Source organism: Mus musculus, chromosome 13, assembly GCF_000001635.26.
Source record: "Mus musculus strain C57BL/6J chromosome 13, GRCm38.p6 C57BL/6J".
In the NCBI taxonomy this organism is placed as follows: Eukaryota; Metazoa; Chordata; class Mammalia; order Rodentia; family Muridae; genus Mus; species Mus musculus.
This window is the reverse complement of record NC_000079.6, coordinates 3,580,569-3,600,897: the sequence shown is the minus strand read 5'-3', so window position 1 is coordinate 3,600,897 and position 20,329 is coordinate 3,580,569. Positions and strand designations below refer to the sequence as shown.

The following is a 20,329-nucleotide window of genomic DNA, read 5'->3' as shown; positions in this document are numbered from 1 at the left end:
ATATTGTATTAAATAAAAAAGACCAGATGCTGGCTCAGTGATTAAGAACACTGGCCACTCTTCCAGAGGATCTGGGTTTAATTTCCAGCACCCAAATAATAGCTAGAAACTGACTGTAACTCTAGTTCCAGAGGATCTGGCCTCCTCAGACACTAGGCACACACCAATATAGTATACAAATAATATGTGTAAGCAAAACACTCATACACAAAATAAAGACCCGTATACTGTACATCCTATTTACATGACTTGAATAGACAGATGGAAAAAAGTGGGAAATATTCAACTAGACTATTTAGATTAGTGGCAATTTCACAAATCTGAATATCTGAGCGCGCGCGAGCACACACACACACACACACACACACACACACGAGAGAGAGAGAGAGAGAGAGAGAGAGACAGACAGACAGACCATATCATTTAAATGGGAGAATACTACTGCACAGGTTACTGATGAAAAAAAAAATCTGCATCCCTATTAGGCTACTTTTAAAATAAACCTTACTGTTAAGACTATTGCTATTTGAAGATTTCTGATGACTCTTACGTTTTGATTCTAGGGAAAGCTGAAGTTTGTGTCTGAGAATTATACAGGTAACTAACTACCCTAGGCCATCTTATGGCTGTGACTGCCACGTGGATGCAGATACCTACAATGTTTCTTACAAAAGAAGTCATTTTTGTGCCTTCAGACTAAGTCACTGTGAGTAAATTATACCTAAAAAAGTATTTCTTAATCCAATGTCCTAAGTTTCAGATTTGGCTGAGGTTGGGATAAACTTAATTCATAGCAGTTCCGTAGTGCTAATAATACTTATTTTCCTTCTTTCAGTATTACCTCTATGAACTTTCAGGCAACACTGTTATTAAATGACCCAGACAGACCTGTCCTTATATAATTGTAGCTTTTCAGCACAAGGATCCTAAAAGATGGCAGCACCCACTTCTAAAATCATGTGAGTAATAATGAAATAATAAATGCATACTTTATTTCATTTGTTTCTCTTTCTCTAATAAAAACTCTTTGTTTCTTTCTAGACTTGAGCTCAATAAAAATGGTAAGAAATTAGTTCTTGTGGGGTTTGCTGTTTTAGTAAATGTCTCACAATGTAATCAGCTTCTTTTTGTCCTCATTTTTTAAAGCTCTCATCTCTCCATGGAAAGGGCAGTTTATTATTCAGGGTTGTTTGCTGTGTGATATAACTCTTTGGTCTACTTATGGCACAGTGGTTCCACTACAACTGTAAGTATTGTGTTGGCTGTCATCCTTTATACATGTTGTGTTTTTCCATTGCTGGGTACTGATTTTAATGTTGTAATGGATTGGTGTGAAATACAGTGATTTTTACTTGGTTTTACACTAGGATGCTTTTGATTGTGTAGAGTATGAAGTTCACAAACCACCTAAATTCTAATCCTTAAAGAGAAAGTACCTCTATTGCTGTAGTTGAGATGGGGTCTTGTTATATGGTCCAGGTTGGTTTGGAACTTAAGGGCTCAAGGGCTCAAGACTTCAGCCTTGGGGCTACTTATATCTGTTACCATGCCTGACCAGATTATTGTATATTACAAGTTTGCTTTTTCTCTAAAACAAATCAGATTTGTCTAGAGGTCAGATAATACAGCAAATTATAGCCCTTCGATTCTATTATTGACTCATTAAGATTAATAGTATCTGATGTTCTAATAGTCACACGACCCCCTTATTTGAAAAAAAAATGCTAAAAGCTGTTATAAATCTGTTTGTAGTATGATAAATTATGATAATGAAGTTTTGTTTTATTTTGTTTTGTTTTCTCCTGAGGAACTGTGAAGGATGTCTTTAAGAAATCTTTTTGTTTGGTCTATTCATACTTTGTATTCCCTACCACTAAAGCATAGATGCAGTTTATTTGACATAATGATAATTGGATTTCTGTCAGAGTTCATTTTCCCTTGACTATTTATAAGAACAGAGAGCAGGGTTAGTATAGCTCATGATTAGTCAAGTAAGAACTTTGTGAAAAATAATTTTAAAAGATGGAAAAGCTCTTTCTTGCCATACAATGTAGTTGTTAAATACACAAAAAATGATGGCATATAGTATTTAAGTAGATGATTAAACAGGTGAAATTCGTTATTTGCATATTTTTCAGTATTTTCCTACAACTTGCATATTAATCATAAGGTTTAAAAAGGCAGACTTTGCAGAAGAGACAACTGAAAATGTATTTTTTTAAGTTTTTTGTTTGGTTGGTTTTGGTCTTTCATTTTTTTGAGACAGGGTTCCTCTTGTGTAGCCCTGGCTGTCTTGGAACTTGCACTGCAGACCAGGGTGACCTCTGCCTCCTGACGTTTTGGGATTAAAGGCTAAATAACCATCACCCAACTTTTTAAAGTTTTTACTTGTGCTTTTTTTTTTTTTTTGGTTTTTTGGGACAGGGTTTCTCTGTATAGCTCTGGCCGTCCTGGAACTCACTTTGTAGATCAGGCTGGCCTCGAACTCAGAAATCCACCTGCCTCTGCCTCCTGAGTGCTGGGATTAAAGATGTGCGCAACCACGCCCGGCTCTACTTGTGCTTTTAATTGAAATAGAACTCACTTTTCTCCAGCCCTTTCCAGCTCCCTGCCCTCAAGATTCTTCCACATCTTCCTTAAATAGATCAGCAGCTTTTTCTTGATTCCTATTGTTTTTTAAAAGATTTTATTTATTTATTATATGTAAGTACAGTTTAGCTGTCTTCAGATCTCATTACGGGTGGTTGTGAAACACCATGTAGTTGTTGGGATTTGAACTCAGGACCTCGGGAAGAGCAGTCAGCGCTATTAACCGCTGAGCCATCTCACCAGCCCCATATGTGTTGTTTTTTAAGGAAACCCCAATCATTCTATTTTTACTAGTGAAAACTCAGAAGCCACATGTTAGGAGCCTGCTGAGAGAGGCTGATGAAGCTCCTCAGCAGCGTCTCAGGAGTGCCTTCTCTTAGATCATCTCCAAACCTTCCGTAAAACTCCTTGTCCCTCCTTCTCACTTCCTGTGTGTCTCTTTTCATAATCCTATGTTGACTTCCTGTCAACTGGTTGCTTGCTCCATCTCTTGACCTTTGTTTGACTTTATTTAATCCTGTTTATGATATTCAAGCAGAAAGTTCTTTTATTAAACCAAAGCACGCAGAGAGCAGCATAATAAAGAATAGGAATTTTTTGTGCTATTTTTACAACTTTTACATAAGTCTGATACTATTTGAAAATAAATTATAAAGAAAAAATACTTGGGAGATGATAGAATGAAGATCTGCAGATGACTCATTCTATGATATAACCCAGTATTGCAGAGAATCTTAACTTATTATAATTTTTGAAAAATTTCAGTTTTAGAATATGTAATTCTTTAACACATCTTTAACACATTTTGGCTATTCTAAAAATGCATATATTCAGAAAATGTGAACATGTTTGTATACATCATCTGTGGGTCATATGTGTGAGAATCTATATTGTCTATAAATATAAATACATGTTATGTATTATAATCTAACCCAGAAATTAATGACTTGAAAAATAATTGTGCATGTATGTATGCTTTTGTGGGTATGTGCATGTATGTGCAATGCCAGGAGGCCAGAAGAGGGAGTCCTAAGCTCCCCAGTATAGGTGGGGGACCCAAGCTCATGTTTTCAGTAAGATAGGAGCAGTACACACACTCTCTTAACTATTTCTCCAGCCTTTTTTTTTTTTTTTTAAAGATTTATTTATTGATTATATGTAAGTACACTGTAGCTGTCTTCAGACACACCAGAAGAGGGCGTCAGATCTTGTTACGGATGGTTGTGAGCCACCATGTGGTTGCTGGGATTTGAACTCCGGACCTTTGGAAGAACAGTCGGGTGTTCTTACCCACTAAGCCGTCTCACCAGCCCCCTTTCTCCAGCCTTTTAAGGACTTTTTTATAATTATATTTTTGTTTGCATTTGCATTAGAACGTGATAAGCTTATGTCGGTATTTATTACACTGTTTTATGAGTTTTTGTTTTTTAGGCCCCGGGAACTAGATTTTAAGTATGTAATGGACGTGTCTTCTCTGAAAGAAAGTCTACCAGAAGCTGCCTTTAGAAGACGGAGTTACTTGGAGCAGAAAGGTCTGTTGAAATGTAATGGCACCCTCTGTATACTGGGCTTTCTTCAGTTATTGCCCACTCTGTGGCCCATACATTCATTTACATCTTAAATACTTTTTTTTTCTTTTCTTTTTTTTTTTCAAGACCAGGTTTCTCTATGTAGCCCTGGCTGTCCTGGAACTCACTCTGCAGACCAGGCTGGCCTCGAACTCAGAGATCTGCCTGCCTCTGCCTCCCGAGTGCTGGGATTAAAGTTGTGCACCACCACGCCCGGCTCCTTAAATACTTCTTACAAAGGTCTTTTGAGGAAGTTGTTGAGTTATCATGTCATCCACTGCCTGGAAGCCAGTTACAAACCGGCAGATTCATCAAAGATGATAAAAAACTTTATCTTTAATACAGAGTGCTTAGAGAATTGAACAGATATACTAAAAAAGTATCTGAAAACTCAGACCAATTCCTCTCATGCACAACAGTTTTTATTGTTTTGAATTTAAGTATTGTTAAGTTATATGAGACCAGCATTTGGGAGGCAGAAGCAGGCGGATGGATCTCTATTAGTTTGAGACCAGCTTGGGCTACATTGAAAGTTCTAGGTCAACCAGAGCAACATTGTGATACCCTTTCTCCAAACAAATAACAAAAATTAAAATATATGAGAAAATTTTGTTACGTAATTCATGAAGCACTGATATTTTGTCTAGTATTTATTGTTAATTTTGTAGCAGTGTAAGAGAGAATATCTTGTTTGGAGATAAGGTATCATTGCATAATTCTGCCTGCCTTGGAACTCACTATGTAGACCAGGCTGGCCTTGAACTCCCAGAGATCTTCTTGCTTCTGCCTGTCTTTTAAGTGTTAGGATTAAAGTACATTTTAAGAAGGGTTTAAACAATAAATATTTTGAAAATTGTTTGTTTAGAGAATTGAAATATAAGTTCTGAGGCAAGGTGTGGTGGCATGTGTCTTTAATCCCAACTGTAAGGAGACAGGCAGATAGGTCTCTGAGTTCAAGGTCACCCTGGTCTATATGGCAAGTTGTAGGCCAACCAAGAATACATAGTGAAACCCTGTGTACGTACATATGTATTTTTCCTGAAGAAAGGGCAGTGGGAGTGTATGTGATCAAAATGTGATATAACTGGAATTTTTTAATTAAAATTTAAAATGTTCTTATCTTTCTAATTTCCTCTACAGTTTGTTGTCAAGATTTATGCTTTGACTTATATGAAGTTGAATTGACAAACAAACAAGGAGAAAACATAGATAAGCTAATGGAATATGTTAAAAATAAGGAATTGGTAAGATCACTAATTTCAAGTGTCATTTTTTCCTTTATATAGGAAGTTGGTACCTAAGTGTTCACTGCATTATTTAGCTTACCAGGAGAGTTTTCACTGTTAATATTAACATACATACTATTGTAACTGACATTTTCATTTTCCTTACATCTCAGCTTATAGTCATTTTATATTCCTAACTAAAAGAACAAGTCTTTGTTTTCTTGATAACATTAAATATCTAGTACATTTGCATTAGTCACAATACCACTTCTGAGATGCTTCTTTGAAAGCCACTTTTAACCATTATCCAGGGGTTTATACAAGCTGTTTCTTTTTCATAACAGAAGAAATGAGACTCGGGAATAGCTACTGTTTTAAAGAATTCTGTTGGGGCTGGAAAGATGGCTCAGTGGTTAAGAGCACTGACTACTCTCTTCCAGAGGTCCTAAGTTCAATTCCCAGCAACCACAAGGTGGCTCATAACTATCTGTAATGGGATCCAATGTCTTCTTATGGCATTTTTGAAGACAGCAACAGTGTGCATATATACGTAGAATAAATAAATAAATTTTTTTTTTAAAGAAAAAAAAAAGGAAAAAAAAGCCTGTCATGTTAGCCAGGGTTCTTTGTGTGAAGATAGATGCTTCACCCATTTAAGATAAGCTCTGAATATTCCAAAGGAAATGATGCAAATGTTGACTGACAGTAAGGAAGCAAGCCAGCTCATGTTTTTTCCTATAATAGATGATACATAAGTAAAGTAAAATAGACCAGGCATGCATGTGTGTGTTTTGGGACAGTGACCTGCCTTAATGGTAGTGTTGATTAAAATACTCTTAAGTGGCAAATAACATTAATTTAAGCTAGCCTTAATCATTGAGAGTTCTATAAGCTTACTTTCTCAGTCTAGGTAGTAAGACAGGATTTAAATGCTATTCAGGACCCCTTCCTTCCAGCTTTGCCCTTTTCTGGGTGATAGTTTGTCCTATGGCTTCCAGCCAGGATCACGTGCTTCCTTTCCAGTTGAGTGGGAAGAGGCAGAGTCCCTCCTGACCATCACTCTAGTTTCTTTAGAACAGTTTTTATAAAATGTGGAACCCTCAGTAGCTGGAAATGGTATGGATGACAACTGTATTTTTTATGTTTAAGGCACTCATCAAATGCTTAGAAGATAAGAGTTTTTTCATTTTATTTACATCATCAGCCTTAACTCCAGAACCAGGTAAGGACAGGCTTTTTGGGGAGTAAAAATTTTAAAGTATATATTTTTGTTTCATAAGATCATGAACCTACATTCCTTTTTTTCTCCTGACTCTTACAGGTTTTGGAGCTGAGCAGATGGGCCTACACGGTTTACATTTATTCCATGCGCCGCAAACAGCAGGTGAGGAGGTTACAGTACTACCCAGTTCCCTCATCCTGTGGGGTTTGCGTACTGTCCAGTCCTTATCTTCTTACCCAACAACTTACTAGCACAGAGCACTTGTTAACTGTGTTTTTTTCCTCAAGCAACTGTCTTTCTTTAACCTTCCTAGTTGACCTCCTTTGCAAGTGGACTCTAAGCTTCAGACCTGTGTCTCCACATACTGACATATCATTGGCATAATATAAACTTCCAAAAATTCAGCATATCTAAAATTAAATCCATTTGAATCAACAGTAGCTAGGACATACTTTTCCCCCACAGTGTCTCAAAAAGCTATGACTGGGGATTTTCATGGCTACTCTTGCTATCTATGTACTACAACTTTGTGTTTGGACCATGTATTCCCAACATGGTATTGACCCTGAGGACAAAAAAAAAAAACATTAATCATATATTAGTGACTTTTCTATTGTTATGATAAAGCACTGTAACTAAGACAACATAGAAAAAAGGTGTCTATTTGGGCTTACAATTCCAGAGAGCTCTAGGACCTATGGTGCTGGAGTAGAGGCAGCAGGCATGGGGCCTGGAACTGCAAGCCAAGAGAACGTACTAGCACAGGGTTTTTTTTACTCTGTTTGTTTTTTCGAGACAGGGTTTCTCTGTGTAGCCCTGGCTGTCCTGGCACTCACTTTGTAGACCAGACTGTCCCCGAACTCAGAAATCTGCCTGCCTCTGCCTTCCAAGTGCTGGTATTAAAAGCATGCACCACCACTGCCCAGCTGGGGTTTTTGAAACCTCAAAGTTTGCCCACAGTGACATACTTTATCCAGCAAGGCCACACCCTCAAACCTCCCAAGCACCTGCTATCAATTGGGGACCAACATTGAAACATGTAAGCCTATCAAGGACATCCTCATTCAGACTACCACAAGTCAAGTCACATAGTACCTAAACAGCCGTACAGTGTTGCAGCATGTGTGATGTTGTAGTTAGAGTACTTGTGGAATGCAGGTATAACTCAGTCGGTAGAGTGCTAGTCTCATAAGCATAAAGCTCTGGGTTTGATCCTGAGGACTACATTACCTGGTATGTATATGCCACCACATCTGGGCGTGTTTGATATACAAATATATTAGTGTGCTTGGTTTGGCTTTTGATTTGTGATGCTGGGATTATGAGTATGCAGTTTACCACTGGGCTGCATTCGCAGCACATCTACCTTGGCTGCATTGTATATATCCTCAGAACATATGTGTTCCAGACATCTGGAAAAAATAAGCGTGAACAGATAAATTTGTAACAAGGCAACTTTCGTTTAAATCAGTCTGTATGTGTTTAAGGATAATGCTAAAATTAGTGTTTCTTTAAACTTAAAGCCAGTATAGAAATGTTTCAAAGTTGGTATTTTGAAAGATTTTACTTTATGTATGAGTATGTTGCTTTCATGTATGTATGTATGCACCACATGCGTGAAGTGACCCTGAAGGCCAGAAGAAGGCATTGAGACCCCAGAAAGTGGAGTTTGGGATAGTTTTGAGATTCTTTGGGTACTGAGATCTGAACTCAGACCCTCTGGAATAGCAGCTGCTGCTTTTAACTCATGAGCCATCTCTACAGCACCTTAAAGTTGACTTTTAAAAATATATTTATATTGTGTTGATCAAAGAAGAGAACAGTACTTTTTGATACTTTGGAACAACTAAAACAACAAATTATACAAACAGCGATAAAGGATATTCACATTTATTGTGTTATGTATTTTTCTGTGGATAATTGATTAGCAATCCTTAACATTTTGTTTATAACCATTTCAAAGATGAGTGCAAAATTAACCTGATTCCAGGGCTGGCTCTCAACTGCCATACCATGCTACTTTATTTTTTGTTAGATTTTTTAGAGCTGCAGAAATAGTTTAGTGGGCAAGAGTACTTGCTGCTCTTCTAGAAGATCCAAGTTTGGTTCCCAGAGCCCACATTAGGTGGCTCAGCCCATAACTTATCTCCAGAGGCGTTCAATACCAGCACTTGTACATATGTGTGTAACCACACACACAAATACAAACTACAAAAATCTTAAAAGCTTTATGGTTATATCCTTCACTTTTGTCATCTCCCCCTGGTTTCTTTCCTTTCTGCTGGAGATTGAATCCAGGGCCTCCTCATGCTTCTTAAGCCCTGTCCTAGTGACTTAATTCCCCAGTCTCATTTCTCCTCTTGGGATCGGATAAGAACCATTACTTGTACCCAGGAAAAACACAGGAATGCTGTATGAATGAATAAAAACAGTGTTTGGTTACTTTTTCATACCTTTCTCATTGAGACAGTTTCAGTTTTTTGCTTGCTTGTTTCTCTTGTTTCTGCCACCCCTGCCACCACCAGACAGAGTTTTTCTGTGTAGCCCTGGCTCTCCTGGAACTCACTGTGTAGACCAGAAACTCACAGAGATCTTCCTCCTCTGCTTCCTGAGTGCTAGGATTAAAGGTGTGCTACCACCACTGCCCAGGGGAAGCAGTAACCCTAGCCCTAGCCCTAACAGAGTTCTGGGTGCACTTCCCCACAGCTCAGGTAAGCCACCCTTCTGGGGACCAGCTCTGTTCATATATACATACCTTTTCTATATTTCTTTTCCTTTTTATACTCTGAGCTTTGAAGAAATAAACTTTATTTTACTACTTAATTACATTTGCCTTTTTATTATTAGACCCTTTGCCCTTTCTAATATTTGCTGCAGTGTTATTATGTTTAACTAAGACTAATTTGTTATTTCACAATTCTGGAACTACTTTTTAAAAAGATATAATTCCTATTTACATTTAGTAGGCACTAGAGTTGTTTCTATAAGTTTGTATTACTGGTAACTGAAATGTTCTAGAATTTTGTTAACTAGCTCATAGAGAACTGACATTTTTCATTTGTAAGGTTATTTGATTTTTAAAAAAGGAAAATTAAAGAATAAGAAGGGAAATGAGGTAAAATACAGATTACAGAGTAGAGTTAATTTTTAAAATATGTGTAAAATATAGAGAAATAAAATAACAGCTGTTATTTCAGTGGCATTTGAGGCTTAAGGCCATTTGCACTTTTCAGTTCACTTTTCATTGTAGTGTCTCAAAGAATAGAAGCAGCTTTCCTGTCCTTAGGGCATTGCTGTTACTGTGAATGGCCACTGGGCTGTGTCTGAACACGGTGGCAGATGAGATGGAGCCTGAGGCAGCTATTTTACTCACTGTAATAACTGTAATCTAACAGGTATTTTAATAACTGTAACAGTTACTTGCATATCAAATCATTTTTTGATGTGTGTATGTGTTTGTGTGATATAAATACATGGAGATACGCGTTAAATAAATACATAAAACTTACTAGTTGCTCTTTATGTTTTCATTTTCAATAATGTAGCATATTTAAACTGGTGATAAATTTGAAATCTATAGCTTTTTTCCCTTATCTGTCTTGAAATACTATTGCATTTTTAATGTGTGTGTGTGTGTATTTTAGGAGCAAAGGACTTGAAAGTTGAAGATGGCATCTCTTTGAAAGTGATACCTATTTTACCTGCCCTTAGTTATGCACTTTTAGAAGCAAAGAAATCACTTTCTGAAGAAGGAATCCCTCCAAACATCTTAGTGAAGCATAGTTTCCAAGAGCTCTACAAAGTGGACAAAAGCCTTTCTTTGATGGCCCCTCCTCAAGATGGAGTGGAAGATACTGCATCCACTGGGAAACTGTCCCATGCTTTTGACTTGCCTCCCCCGCTTGAAACGTGCCCTTCAGAGTCCTTGACTCACCTGAAGTGTTATTTTTCAGACCCTGCTGGTTATACTCTGGATCTGTCTGCTGCTTTGGACTTGTTGGCAGAGCATCCGCAGTTCCCTTGCATTGCAGACGGGGTTTGTGATGCTGGATTTTCTTTAGTTATGACACCAGATCCTGAATTTCTTGACTCAGAGATGGAAATAAGAAAAACGGAAACAGCAGAAAAGTCTGGGAGAAAGTTGAAAGTGAAGAAGAAAGCTGTGACTCCCTCTTCCAATCAGAGAGTTCAGCCGAAGAGGAAGGCTAGCACGACAGCTGTTACACTGCCAAGTAAGCGGGTGAGCCTGGGCCGCCCGACTTCTAAAAGAACTGTACCCAGAACTGACAACAGGTCGTGTAACCCAACTCTAAAGCTAGTTAAAGGGCAGTTTCCTCAGAAGAGGAAAAGAGGTAAGAATGATGTATGTGATTATTAACATTACAACTTTACCACAAACCCTATTGACTATCCATGTGAACTAGAACTTAGCAGTGGGTTACAAGTTGGTTAGAAATGCCATCCCCCCCTCCCCCCAGTAATTTGTATGTATATGAAAACTAGTAAGCCAGTGTGATCTAGATAAAAGCTGGAAACCAAAGGGGGGGTGGAAAGGAAGAAAAATTTTAAAGGCTTGCCTATTGGAAGTTAACATTTCTCTAGTAAAGATGATTCTCACATATTAGAAAGGTGACTGATTTGTTCTGGCAGGTGGTAGGAGAAAGGGGATCTTCTAAAAACAGACATGCCACTGGCAGCATTCATTTGTAACCAGCAGCCTAAGCACCTTGAAATGGTCCAGAACCCACTTTCTAGTCCTTTGTGTTACTGGGTTTTTGTTTGGCTTGGTTTTGGTTTTTGTTGCTTTTTGTCTTTTTAGACAGGATTTGGCTGTCTTGGAACTCTCTTTGTAGACCAGGCTGGCCTCAAACACAGGCTGCCTCCTGCACGCTGGGATTAAAAGCGCATGCCATCACACCCAGCTTGTGTTAGCGGTTTTTAAAGGATCACTCGCATTTTATAAACTGCTAAAATGTTGTGGCCTAGAAACAAACAGAACTTCATGTGTGGTTTTGGTACCCCTTAAAATTGAAAATCATTTTTCAAAGTTATTTGAAGTTTTAAATTTAATTGGGGGTAGTGCCCACAGAAACCAGAAGATGACATCAGACTCTGGACACTTAGAACTACCTGTTACCCAGATGCTGGGAATCCAATACTGGTGTGCCAAGTCTCCGTCTTCACCACTTAGTAACAAACAGATACACTTCAGTCCGCAGAGCCAATTATATAACTTATATGGTATCATCTCAAGTTATGTTTACTATATTTTCTCCAAAACTAGGGAACTATAGTATTTTTTATGAGAGCTCCTAAGCAAAGGGGTCAACCAACACACTATGTGCCTAAGGTTCCCACTCATACATACATCTGTCATCTCTGACTCTGGCACTCTAAGACTTGGAAAACTTAAGGCAGAGATTATATGGCCAGAAGTACACTTTCTGGTCCTTGACGGAAAATGTTTGCCAATCTTTGGTTGGTTTTTTGTTTTTAAGGGAATGTTAATGCCTGAAAAAAGCGTGTAGAATATACTACTGACCAAGATCTGAGTGTTAAATTGGACCCTGTGATTTAACCACTAGTCATTTCTCTGCCTTGTACTTTATTTTTGAAATCTTTTAATGGTATCCCAGAACTCTCTAATTTATTTCCTATTATTAAGACCTTCCTCAAAGAAAATAAAGGGAAGGGTTATGCTGATAAGTTTCTGGGTCACTCTACACACACGCACTTAAAACTGTCTTTTCTGCATAAGGTGCAGAAGTGCTGGCGGCACAAATTGTACAGAAAACCAGACTAGAGAGAAAAAAACAAGAAGCGTCTGTATCTAAAGATGCTCCAGTGCCTACAAATACTAAAAGGGCAAAGAAACAAGAGAAGTCTCCAGGTAGAATTGCCTCACAGCCTAAGCCACCCATGAAAAAGTCTCCACAAAAACGGAAGGTAAATGTAGCAAGAGGCCGTCGGAATACCAGAAAGCAGCTCCAACCTGGTAAGAAACCCTCTTGGAATATATAATAGCAGTTGAAATACCCCAATAACTTCAGTCCACATTGCAAATAATTTGGTTTCTTTTTTCTTATAAGTTTTAGATTTATGCATATAAGTGTTTTATTTGCATGTATGTCTATGCACCATGTGTGTGTATTGCTTGTGAGGGCCAGAAGAAGGGGTCTGGTCCCCTAGAACTAGAATTAGCCATATGTGTGAGCCATCATGTGGGTGCTAGAAACTGATTCTCTGCCAGGGCAGCACGTGCTTTGAACCACTGAGCTATCCCTATCCCTGTTTCTTAGTTGTACTATTTACTTAAAAGAAAAGTAAGATAACTTAAAGTTAAATTGCTGCTCTTTTGCACCACTAGATTGTTGACAGGTTTGAGCAAAATACTCTTTAATTTAGAAAACTAAGATTCAGACAGTAGCCTTTACTTTAATTTTAAACATGAATTTTATAAAGTATAAACATCCATATTTATGACTAAATATGCTTGCAAGTATCTGTTAGTGTTTTATAATCAGTTACAAAAGGCTATAAGGGTGTCTGAAAATAAATATAAGTAGTAATCAAAACTATTTCTTTAAAAGATGGAATTTTGCCAGGCGTGGTGGCGCACGCCTTTAATCCCAGCACTCGGGAGGCAGAGACAGGCGGATTTCTGAGTTCCAGGCCAGCCTGGTCTACAGAGTGAGTGCCAGGACAGCCAGGGCTACACAGAGAAACCCTGTCTCGAAAAAAAAAAGAAAAAAAAGAAAAAAAGAAAAAAAAAAAAGATGGAATTTTAAGGTATTTTACTTTTGATAAACTTATGTACATAAGCTAAAAGCTGAGTGTATTATTCCTATATTTCCATCTGCTAGAAATTAGTACTCGGGAGGCAGAGGCAGGCGGATTTCTGAGTTCGAGGCCAGCCTGGTCTACAAAGTGAGTGCCAGGACAGCCAGGGCTACACAGAGAAACCCTGTCTCGAAAAACAAAACAAAACAAAAAAAAATTGGTTCTCCCTACAGTTACCTGGCAACAGCAATGTAGGCCTGGCCCACTATAAAAGGGACTTCTTGGACCCACCCTCCCTCCCTCCCTTCCTCCTTCCCTCCCCTCCCTCCTTTCCTCCCTCTTGCTACAAAAAAATAAAAGCCAGCTGAAACAGGACTGGGCTGATCTATAGTATTTTAACTTTTCACTGTCTGAATAAAATAAATGCTCAAGTCAGGTTTGTTTGGTGGTTTTTTTGTTTTGTTTTTTGTTTTTTTCCCTTCATTTTCTATCCTTTTAAAAGTTTGTGATACAGTTTTTTATTTCCTGAATTATTACTTGGCAGTATTATTATCTTTGTCTTAATACAGATTATTATTGTTGCACTTTTAAATTTATGTGTGTAAGTGTTTTGCCAACGTATGTAACTGTGTCTCACATACATGTCTGGTACTCAGTGAAGACAGAAAAGGGCATCACATCCATCTCCTGGTACTGACGTTATATACAGTTGTAAACTGCTATGTAGGTGCTTAGATTTGAATCCATGTTTTCTAGGAAGAGTAGACAATGCTCTTAACATTTGAACCATTTTTCTCACCCCCATTGTTTTATACATATATGTGTGTGTATGTGTGTGTGTGTATGTATGTGTATATATATATATATACACACACACACACACACTTATGTATGTATGTATGTATGTATTTATTTTGAGACAGGATTTCTCTGTGTAGCCCTGGCTGTCCTGGAATTCACTCTGTAGATCAGGCTGGCCTCGAACTCAGAAATCCACCTGCCTCTGCCTCCCAAGTGCTAGGACTTAAGGTGTGGGTCACCACCACCCAGCCATTGTTATATTTTTAATTGATTGAGACTATGTAACAAGTCAATAATTGTTTTAAATAATACATTCTTATACTATTCTTATCATCAGTAGTCATTATCATACTGGCCATAACTTATAGGTGATACTCTATATAAGAAATGGATGAGTATATAGAAACTATAATGTTAACAGAAGTAGACCAAAATCAGTGTCAGTTAAGTACATTAGGTCATAAAATAAATTTAATGTTTCCAATGTATCTAGAGAGCCATCAGGAAAGTTCTCTGCTTTGGCCCCCTTTCTGCCCTAGCACTCTTAGGTTTTTTTGTTGTTGTTTTTTTGTTTTTGTTTTTCGAGAAAGGGTTTCTCTGTATATTCCTGGCTGTCCTGGAACTCACTTTGTAGACCAGGCTGGCCTCGAACTCAGAAATCCACCTGCCTCTGCCTCCCAAATGCTGGGATTAAAGGCGTGTACCACCACCGCCCGGCTGGTTTTTTTGTTTTGTTTTGTGTTTTTAAATTTTAAACAGCTAAGCTGTGTTTGATAAATTTTTCCTCCAACACTCTTCTCATTCCAAATGCTACATGGTAGGCCAGAGGTTTTTCTCTCCTTAAATGCAATACTTAATTAAATGTATAAACTGCCCTTTTGTAGGCAGGTTGTTGATTCATTTCACATCTCCTGTGATTGAGGATAAAGACTTCATTTGGCTTTTCTCTACATCCAGAAAGAAAACTATTAGGAAATTGCCTCTTTTGCAGTTAATAATGCCTTGATTGCTAATAGTAAAGTTTTAAATGTAAAATTAATGAAGACTACTCACCACTTTTGTAATGTTTTATACCTATCATAAAGCTAAACATCTCTATTTTGAACTCGGTTTTTGGCAAGTGGTTTCTGAGAAATTGTGCTAGCAAACTATATTTCAAATTTCTAAATTACACTTTAACTATTTGTAAGCACATTGAGGACACTCTGGTATTTTGTTTTTCCATCTTTCCGTAAATCTGTTGAATTGACTATTAATTTTCACTTAAGATATAGGAATATGCAGGTTATTCTAAGAAGAACAAACATTACATCTGTCCTTTTATGTTTTATTCTGAAGCCGAAAAAGAAATTGCTTTACATCTTCAATCAGAAATTTCATCAGATGGCCAAAAAGATGGACTTAACCTAAGTACATCTCAACAAGAAAGTATTTCAATGATTCCTAAAGGTCCTCCTGAAAACTCAGTTATCAGCTGTGACTCCCAGGCCCTAAATATGTTAGCTGATCTGGCATTAAGTTCTGCTGCTGCTTCTATACCATCTTGTAAGCCCAGGAACCTTCCCTGCGTCTCTGATTTGCCACGAAACAATGTCTTACTCACTAAAGAAAATCCATTGCTTGGTGCCTCTGACCATGAATATCATAAGGGAGTTAAAAGTCAAAAAGCTGTACTACTGCCTAAACCATACTCTGATGAGAAGATTAGTTCAGAGTCAGATTTAACGCGTAGCCAAGAAGAAAACTTGGTACCTTGTGCTCAGCCTCTTCCTATTGCCCAGCCAGCACCCCATTCAGAAGCCCGGGAATTGTCAGATGCAAGTCAGAACTCTGTTGTTGTGGAGCATTCCTATGCCCTGCTCCTTGCTGAGCAGTCACAGAAACATCTGCATCAGAGAAAGCTACCAAGCCCTGCTTTTGTAAAGAATGGGATAAAGGGCCCTGAAGCTGGAACACCTGTAGGAAAGGTCATGCCATTTCGGCATCTACAGAACACCTCCCCTCTACAAAAGCATTCTGAAGATTCATTGATGAAGCACAAAAGTCTGTTTGTATCCTCCACCCTTAAAGAGTTTTTTTGCTCTCATACTGTTCTTAAATGTGATGGCTCCTTTAAAATTACTTTCAAATGTGAAGGAGAATATGTATTCAGCTTAGATAGCAAATACACCAGCAACCCATTGGAGAAAACTGTTTTGAGAGCATTACATGGGTAAGTATGTGGGATACAGGTTTTTGTTGACATCTGTAATAAGATGTAAGACTAATGGCTAACTTTGGGGAAGGATAAAATATTATAAAGCCATAATATAATGTCAAGTGTCTTTACTGAGAGTTGACAATTTCAGGTTTTGCCACTGTTGATGACCACCACATGAAGAACTTTAAATTTAATCTTGTAAATGGATTTTCATTTACAATGTTTGTTAATCAAATAGTGAATTATTTTTAAATGAAAGATTCTATAAGTCTTCCCTAAGAAGGTGATGGTAGCACACATCAGTAATCCCAGCACCTTGGGGGCAGAGGCCAGTGGATCTTTTTAAGTTTAAAAACAGCTTCATCTACAGAGGAAGTTCAAGAACAGTCAGGGCAACAAGAGAAACCCTGCCATAAAAAAACAAAGCAAAACAAAAAAGAGGATGGAGTCATGGCAACAATAATAGATTTATTAGCACTACAGTTTTCTTTTCTTTTTTTTTCATTTTTTATTAGGTATTTAGCTCATTTACATTTCCAATGCTATACCAAAAGTCCCCCATACCCACCCACCCCCACTCCCCTACCCGCCCACCCCCCCTTTTTGGCCCTGGCGTTCCCCTGTTCTGGGGCATATAAAGTTTGCGTGTCCAATGGGCCTCTCTTTCCAGTGATGGCCGACTAGGCCATCTTTTGATACATATGCAGCTAGAGTCAAGAGCTCCGGGGCACTGGTTAGTTCATAATGTTGTTCCACCGATAGGGTTGCAGATCCCTTTAGCTCCTTGGGTACTTTCTCTAGCTCCTCCATTGGGAGCCCTGTGATCCATCCATTAGCTGATTGTGAGCATCCACTTCTGTTTGCTAGGCCCCGGCATAGTCTCACAAGAGACAGCTATATCTGGGTCCTTTCGATAAAATCTTGCTAGTGTATGCAATGGTGTCAGCGTTTGGATGCTGATTATGGGGTGGATCCCTGGATATGGCAGTCTCTACATGGTCCATCCTTTCATCTCAGCTCCAAACTTTGTCTCTAGCACTACAGTTTTCTGGAGCTTAAATTAAAATGGCTTTCTTAGTTACTTCCTTTTGTGACCTGGAATAAGTATGTGCTTCTAGGTAGTGATTCTCAGTTCATTGTACATACAGCTCACTTAGAAATCTCATTGAGCTGCAGGTTCTGGTTCATTCTGGGGTCTCTATCACAAGTTTCATGATGTCAGTGGTGGTCTGGATAGTAGGTTTTTTTCTTTTTTTTTAATTGTTCAATTGTTTTTGTTTTTTTTTGTATTATTTTTATTTGTAAGTACACTGTAGCTGTCTTCAGACATTCCAGAAGAGGCAGTCAGATCTCATTACAGATGTTTGTGAGCCACCATGTGGTTGCTGAGATTTGAACTCAGGACCTTTGGAAGAGCAGTCAGTGCTCTTAACCTCTGAGCCATCTCACCAGCCCCTAGATGGTGGTTTTGGAGTATGGGCTTAATGGAAGCTATGTCCTGAGGGTTATTAATATATTACTAGGCTTTTGCAATGACTTGCCCACCATAATAAATTATAGCCATTATTAGCAAGAAGAATTAACACTATGGAATGTCATTCAGCATTTGTGAATCATTTTATATTAACTAAATGGCATTCCACATTACCAGATTTCTCTCTTCTCATGGTTTCACACAGGTAGTTGACTTCCTAATTAGACTGAATCCTGTATAACTGTAGCGTAACTATGCAGTTCTCTTAACTCCAGTTCAGCCTACTTCAGCCTTCTGCTGTCTTTTGCCTAAGGCCAGAAATGTTTTGATCTTTCCTTGTAGTTTCACAACACTATTTAGAACTAAAATCTGAAAATAATGTAGTTTTTACTACATTGCCCAAAGAATATTGTAATCATTATACTTTTCCAACTATTTTATGAGACACAAATGACAACTAAGTGAACTAGCCATTGTCAGCCAAACTAAAGTGATAAGAATCTGGAGAGTTGCTATAACTATTAGTACCATAATAGAAAGACTGTTTCCAGACTGTGTTTGGGTGGTATGAAAGACAAATGCTAGACTTAGAGTCAAGAGACTCAGCTGTTCTTCCATATAAATTTTGTGATTTGAAATAAGTCACTTAATGTTCTTGATCCTTGGTTTTCTTCTCTTTAAAGTGAATGGGTTATATTTCATAATTATTTGTTAAATTAACTCTTATATTTCATATTTGTAATTTTGAATGTAAAAATGAGCACAAAAATTATTGATAAAGGAACTTGTTTATGGTAGTTAGCTAAAAGTAGCATTATTTTTTGCATTTTCTTTAACATCTTAGACCCTGGAACACTGATTTGCCTGAAAATGTGGACGATGTGAAGCTTTTACTTCATATATGGGTAGCTCTGTTCTACAGCAAAAACAACAAAGTCATCGGGTCACCTCGAAAGGTAGTAGAACACAAAAACCCAGCAAAATATGTATGCATAAATAGGTCTTTAGAATCTTTGGATCACAGTGAAATTGAGGCCTTTTCCAATGTGGAAAGACCCTCTGTTGAAGGGTCTGTAGACCCTCTGTTGGAGACTAAGGAAACACACATTGGTCATGCCACCAATATGACCTTTCCTGGACCTAACCGCGTGCTTCCTTTTATTAATCCACCAACTACCAGAGACTTGGAACTCTGTGTACAGAATGACCAGAAAGAAGTATTTACAGGGGAGTGTCACCTGGATACTTCAGGAAACCAGAATTTCATCTATTCTTGTAATACTGAGGTGAGATGCTATATTTTAAATGCTGGTATTAATTTTTTTGATGAATTTTCATTTTATATGTAAATGTGTTCAAGATATTATTTCAGGGAAAAAAATGGGTCTTCCAACTAAGTATTTTAATTCACCAAACTTAGTCTTTATAAAGTGTTCTCTCATTGTCCACAGCTAGGTTTTTTGTTGTTGTTTTTGTTTGTTTTTTCGAGACAGGGTTTCTCTGTATAGCCCTGGCTGTCCTGGAACTCGCTTTGTATGTAGACCAGGGGGGCCTAGAACTCAGAAATCCACCTGCCTCTGCCTCCCGAGTGCTAGGATTAAAGGCTTCCACCACGCCCGGCTCACAGCTAGGTTTTATCTACCATCTTAATTAAGAAAAAGGAATCCAATATGTAGGAACCCATTAAGGCGTGAGTCACTTATTAGTAGTAGTATTGGGGCAAAGTACTTACTCTGAAATTGTTTTAAGAGAAGTGACTAACTAGGGATAGTTTAGTAGATAAATTGCTTGTTTTGTAAATATATGGACCTGAGTTCAAATCTGAGTTCAAATCACCCATGTCCCAGGCATGGTACTGTGAATCTATAACCACAGCACTAGGTGAATAGGCAGGGGTACAGACAGATTAATCCCTGGGGCTTACTGACCCTGGCATATTCAGTGGGCTCCAAGCCAGGGAGAGAAAATACAAGGTGAATAAAACCTGAAGAACAGCAACTAAAATTGACCTCGGACTTACACACATGCACCACAGGAACACACACAGATAACTTAGATATCACGGATCAAATGTTAGTAATATTAGTAGTGCTTTGGTAGACTTTGATAAAGCAGACTAAAATGGACTATGTTTGAATTGGTTTGGAAAGCAGATAATTGAGTTCTACCATACCACACCTTTAAAGAAAAGTCATTTGTGGGTAATTTTTTTTTTTTTTTTTTTTTTTTTGGTTTTTTTGAGACAGGGTTTCTCTGTGTAGCCCTGGCTGTCCTGGAACTCACTTTGTAGACCAGGCTGGCCTCAAACTCAGAAAATCGCCTGCCTCTGCCTCACAAGTGCTGGGATTAAAGGCGTGAGCCACCACGCCCAGCTAGGGGTAATTATTTTCTAAGTATGGAAAGCATACTTTGTTTTACTCCTTCTCCTTCAGCCAGGCCAAATAATCCACATTTTATCTATCATAAGTA

The 20,329-nt window shown here is 38.1% G+C and overlaps 1 protein-coding gene across 6 annotated transcripts in view; it reads left to right on the top strand.

The window, feature by feature from the left end:
- Tasor2 (transcription activation suppressor family member 2) overlaps positions 1-20,329 on the top strand; it is a 46,850-nt gene that overhangs the window by 11,987 nt on the left and 14,534 nt on the right. For 3 of the 6 annotated variants that reach the window (NM_134063.3, XM_006516460.4, XM_006516461.4), the window contains exons 2-13: positions 564-706; positions 836-959; positions 1,042-1,061; positions 1,147-1,246; positions 4,021-4,121; positions 5,298-5,401; positions 6,533-6,605; positions 6,705-6,767; positions 10,250-10,957; positions 12,364-12,600; positions 15,525-16,398; positions 18,705-19,146. In NM_134063.3, the coding sequence (NP_598824.3) occupies positions 934-959; positions 1,042-1,061; positions 1,147-1,246; positions 4,021-4,121; positions 5,298-5,401; positions 6,533-6,605; positions 6,705-6,767; positions 10,250-10,957; positions 12,364-12,600; positions 15,525-16,398; positions 18,705-19,146 (2,748 nt within the window). In that variant the 5' untranslated portion in view covers positions 564-706; positions 836-933. Of the gene's footprint in view, positions 1-563; positions 707-835; positions 960-1,041; positions 1,062-1,146; positions 1,247-4,020; positions 4,122-5,297; positions 5,402-6,532; positions 6,606-6,704; positions 6,768-9,209; positions 9,317-10,249; positions 10,958-12,363; positions 12,601-15,524; positions 16,399-18,704; positions 19,147-20,329 lie in introns of those variants that run through there. The other 3 variants (NM_001360838.1, XM_017315335.2, XM_006516463.2) reach the window with 3 other exon arrangements.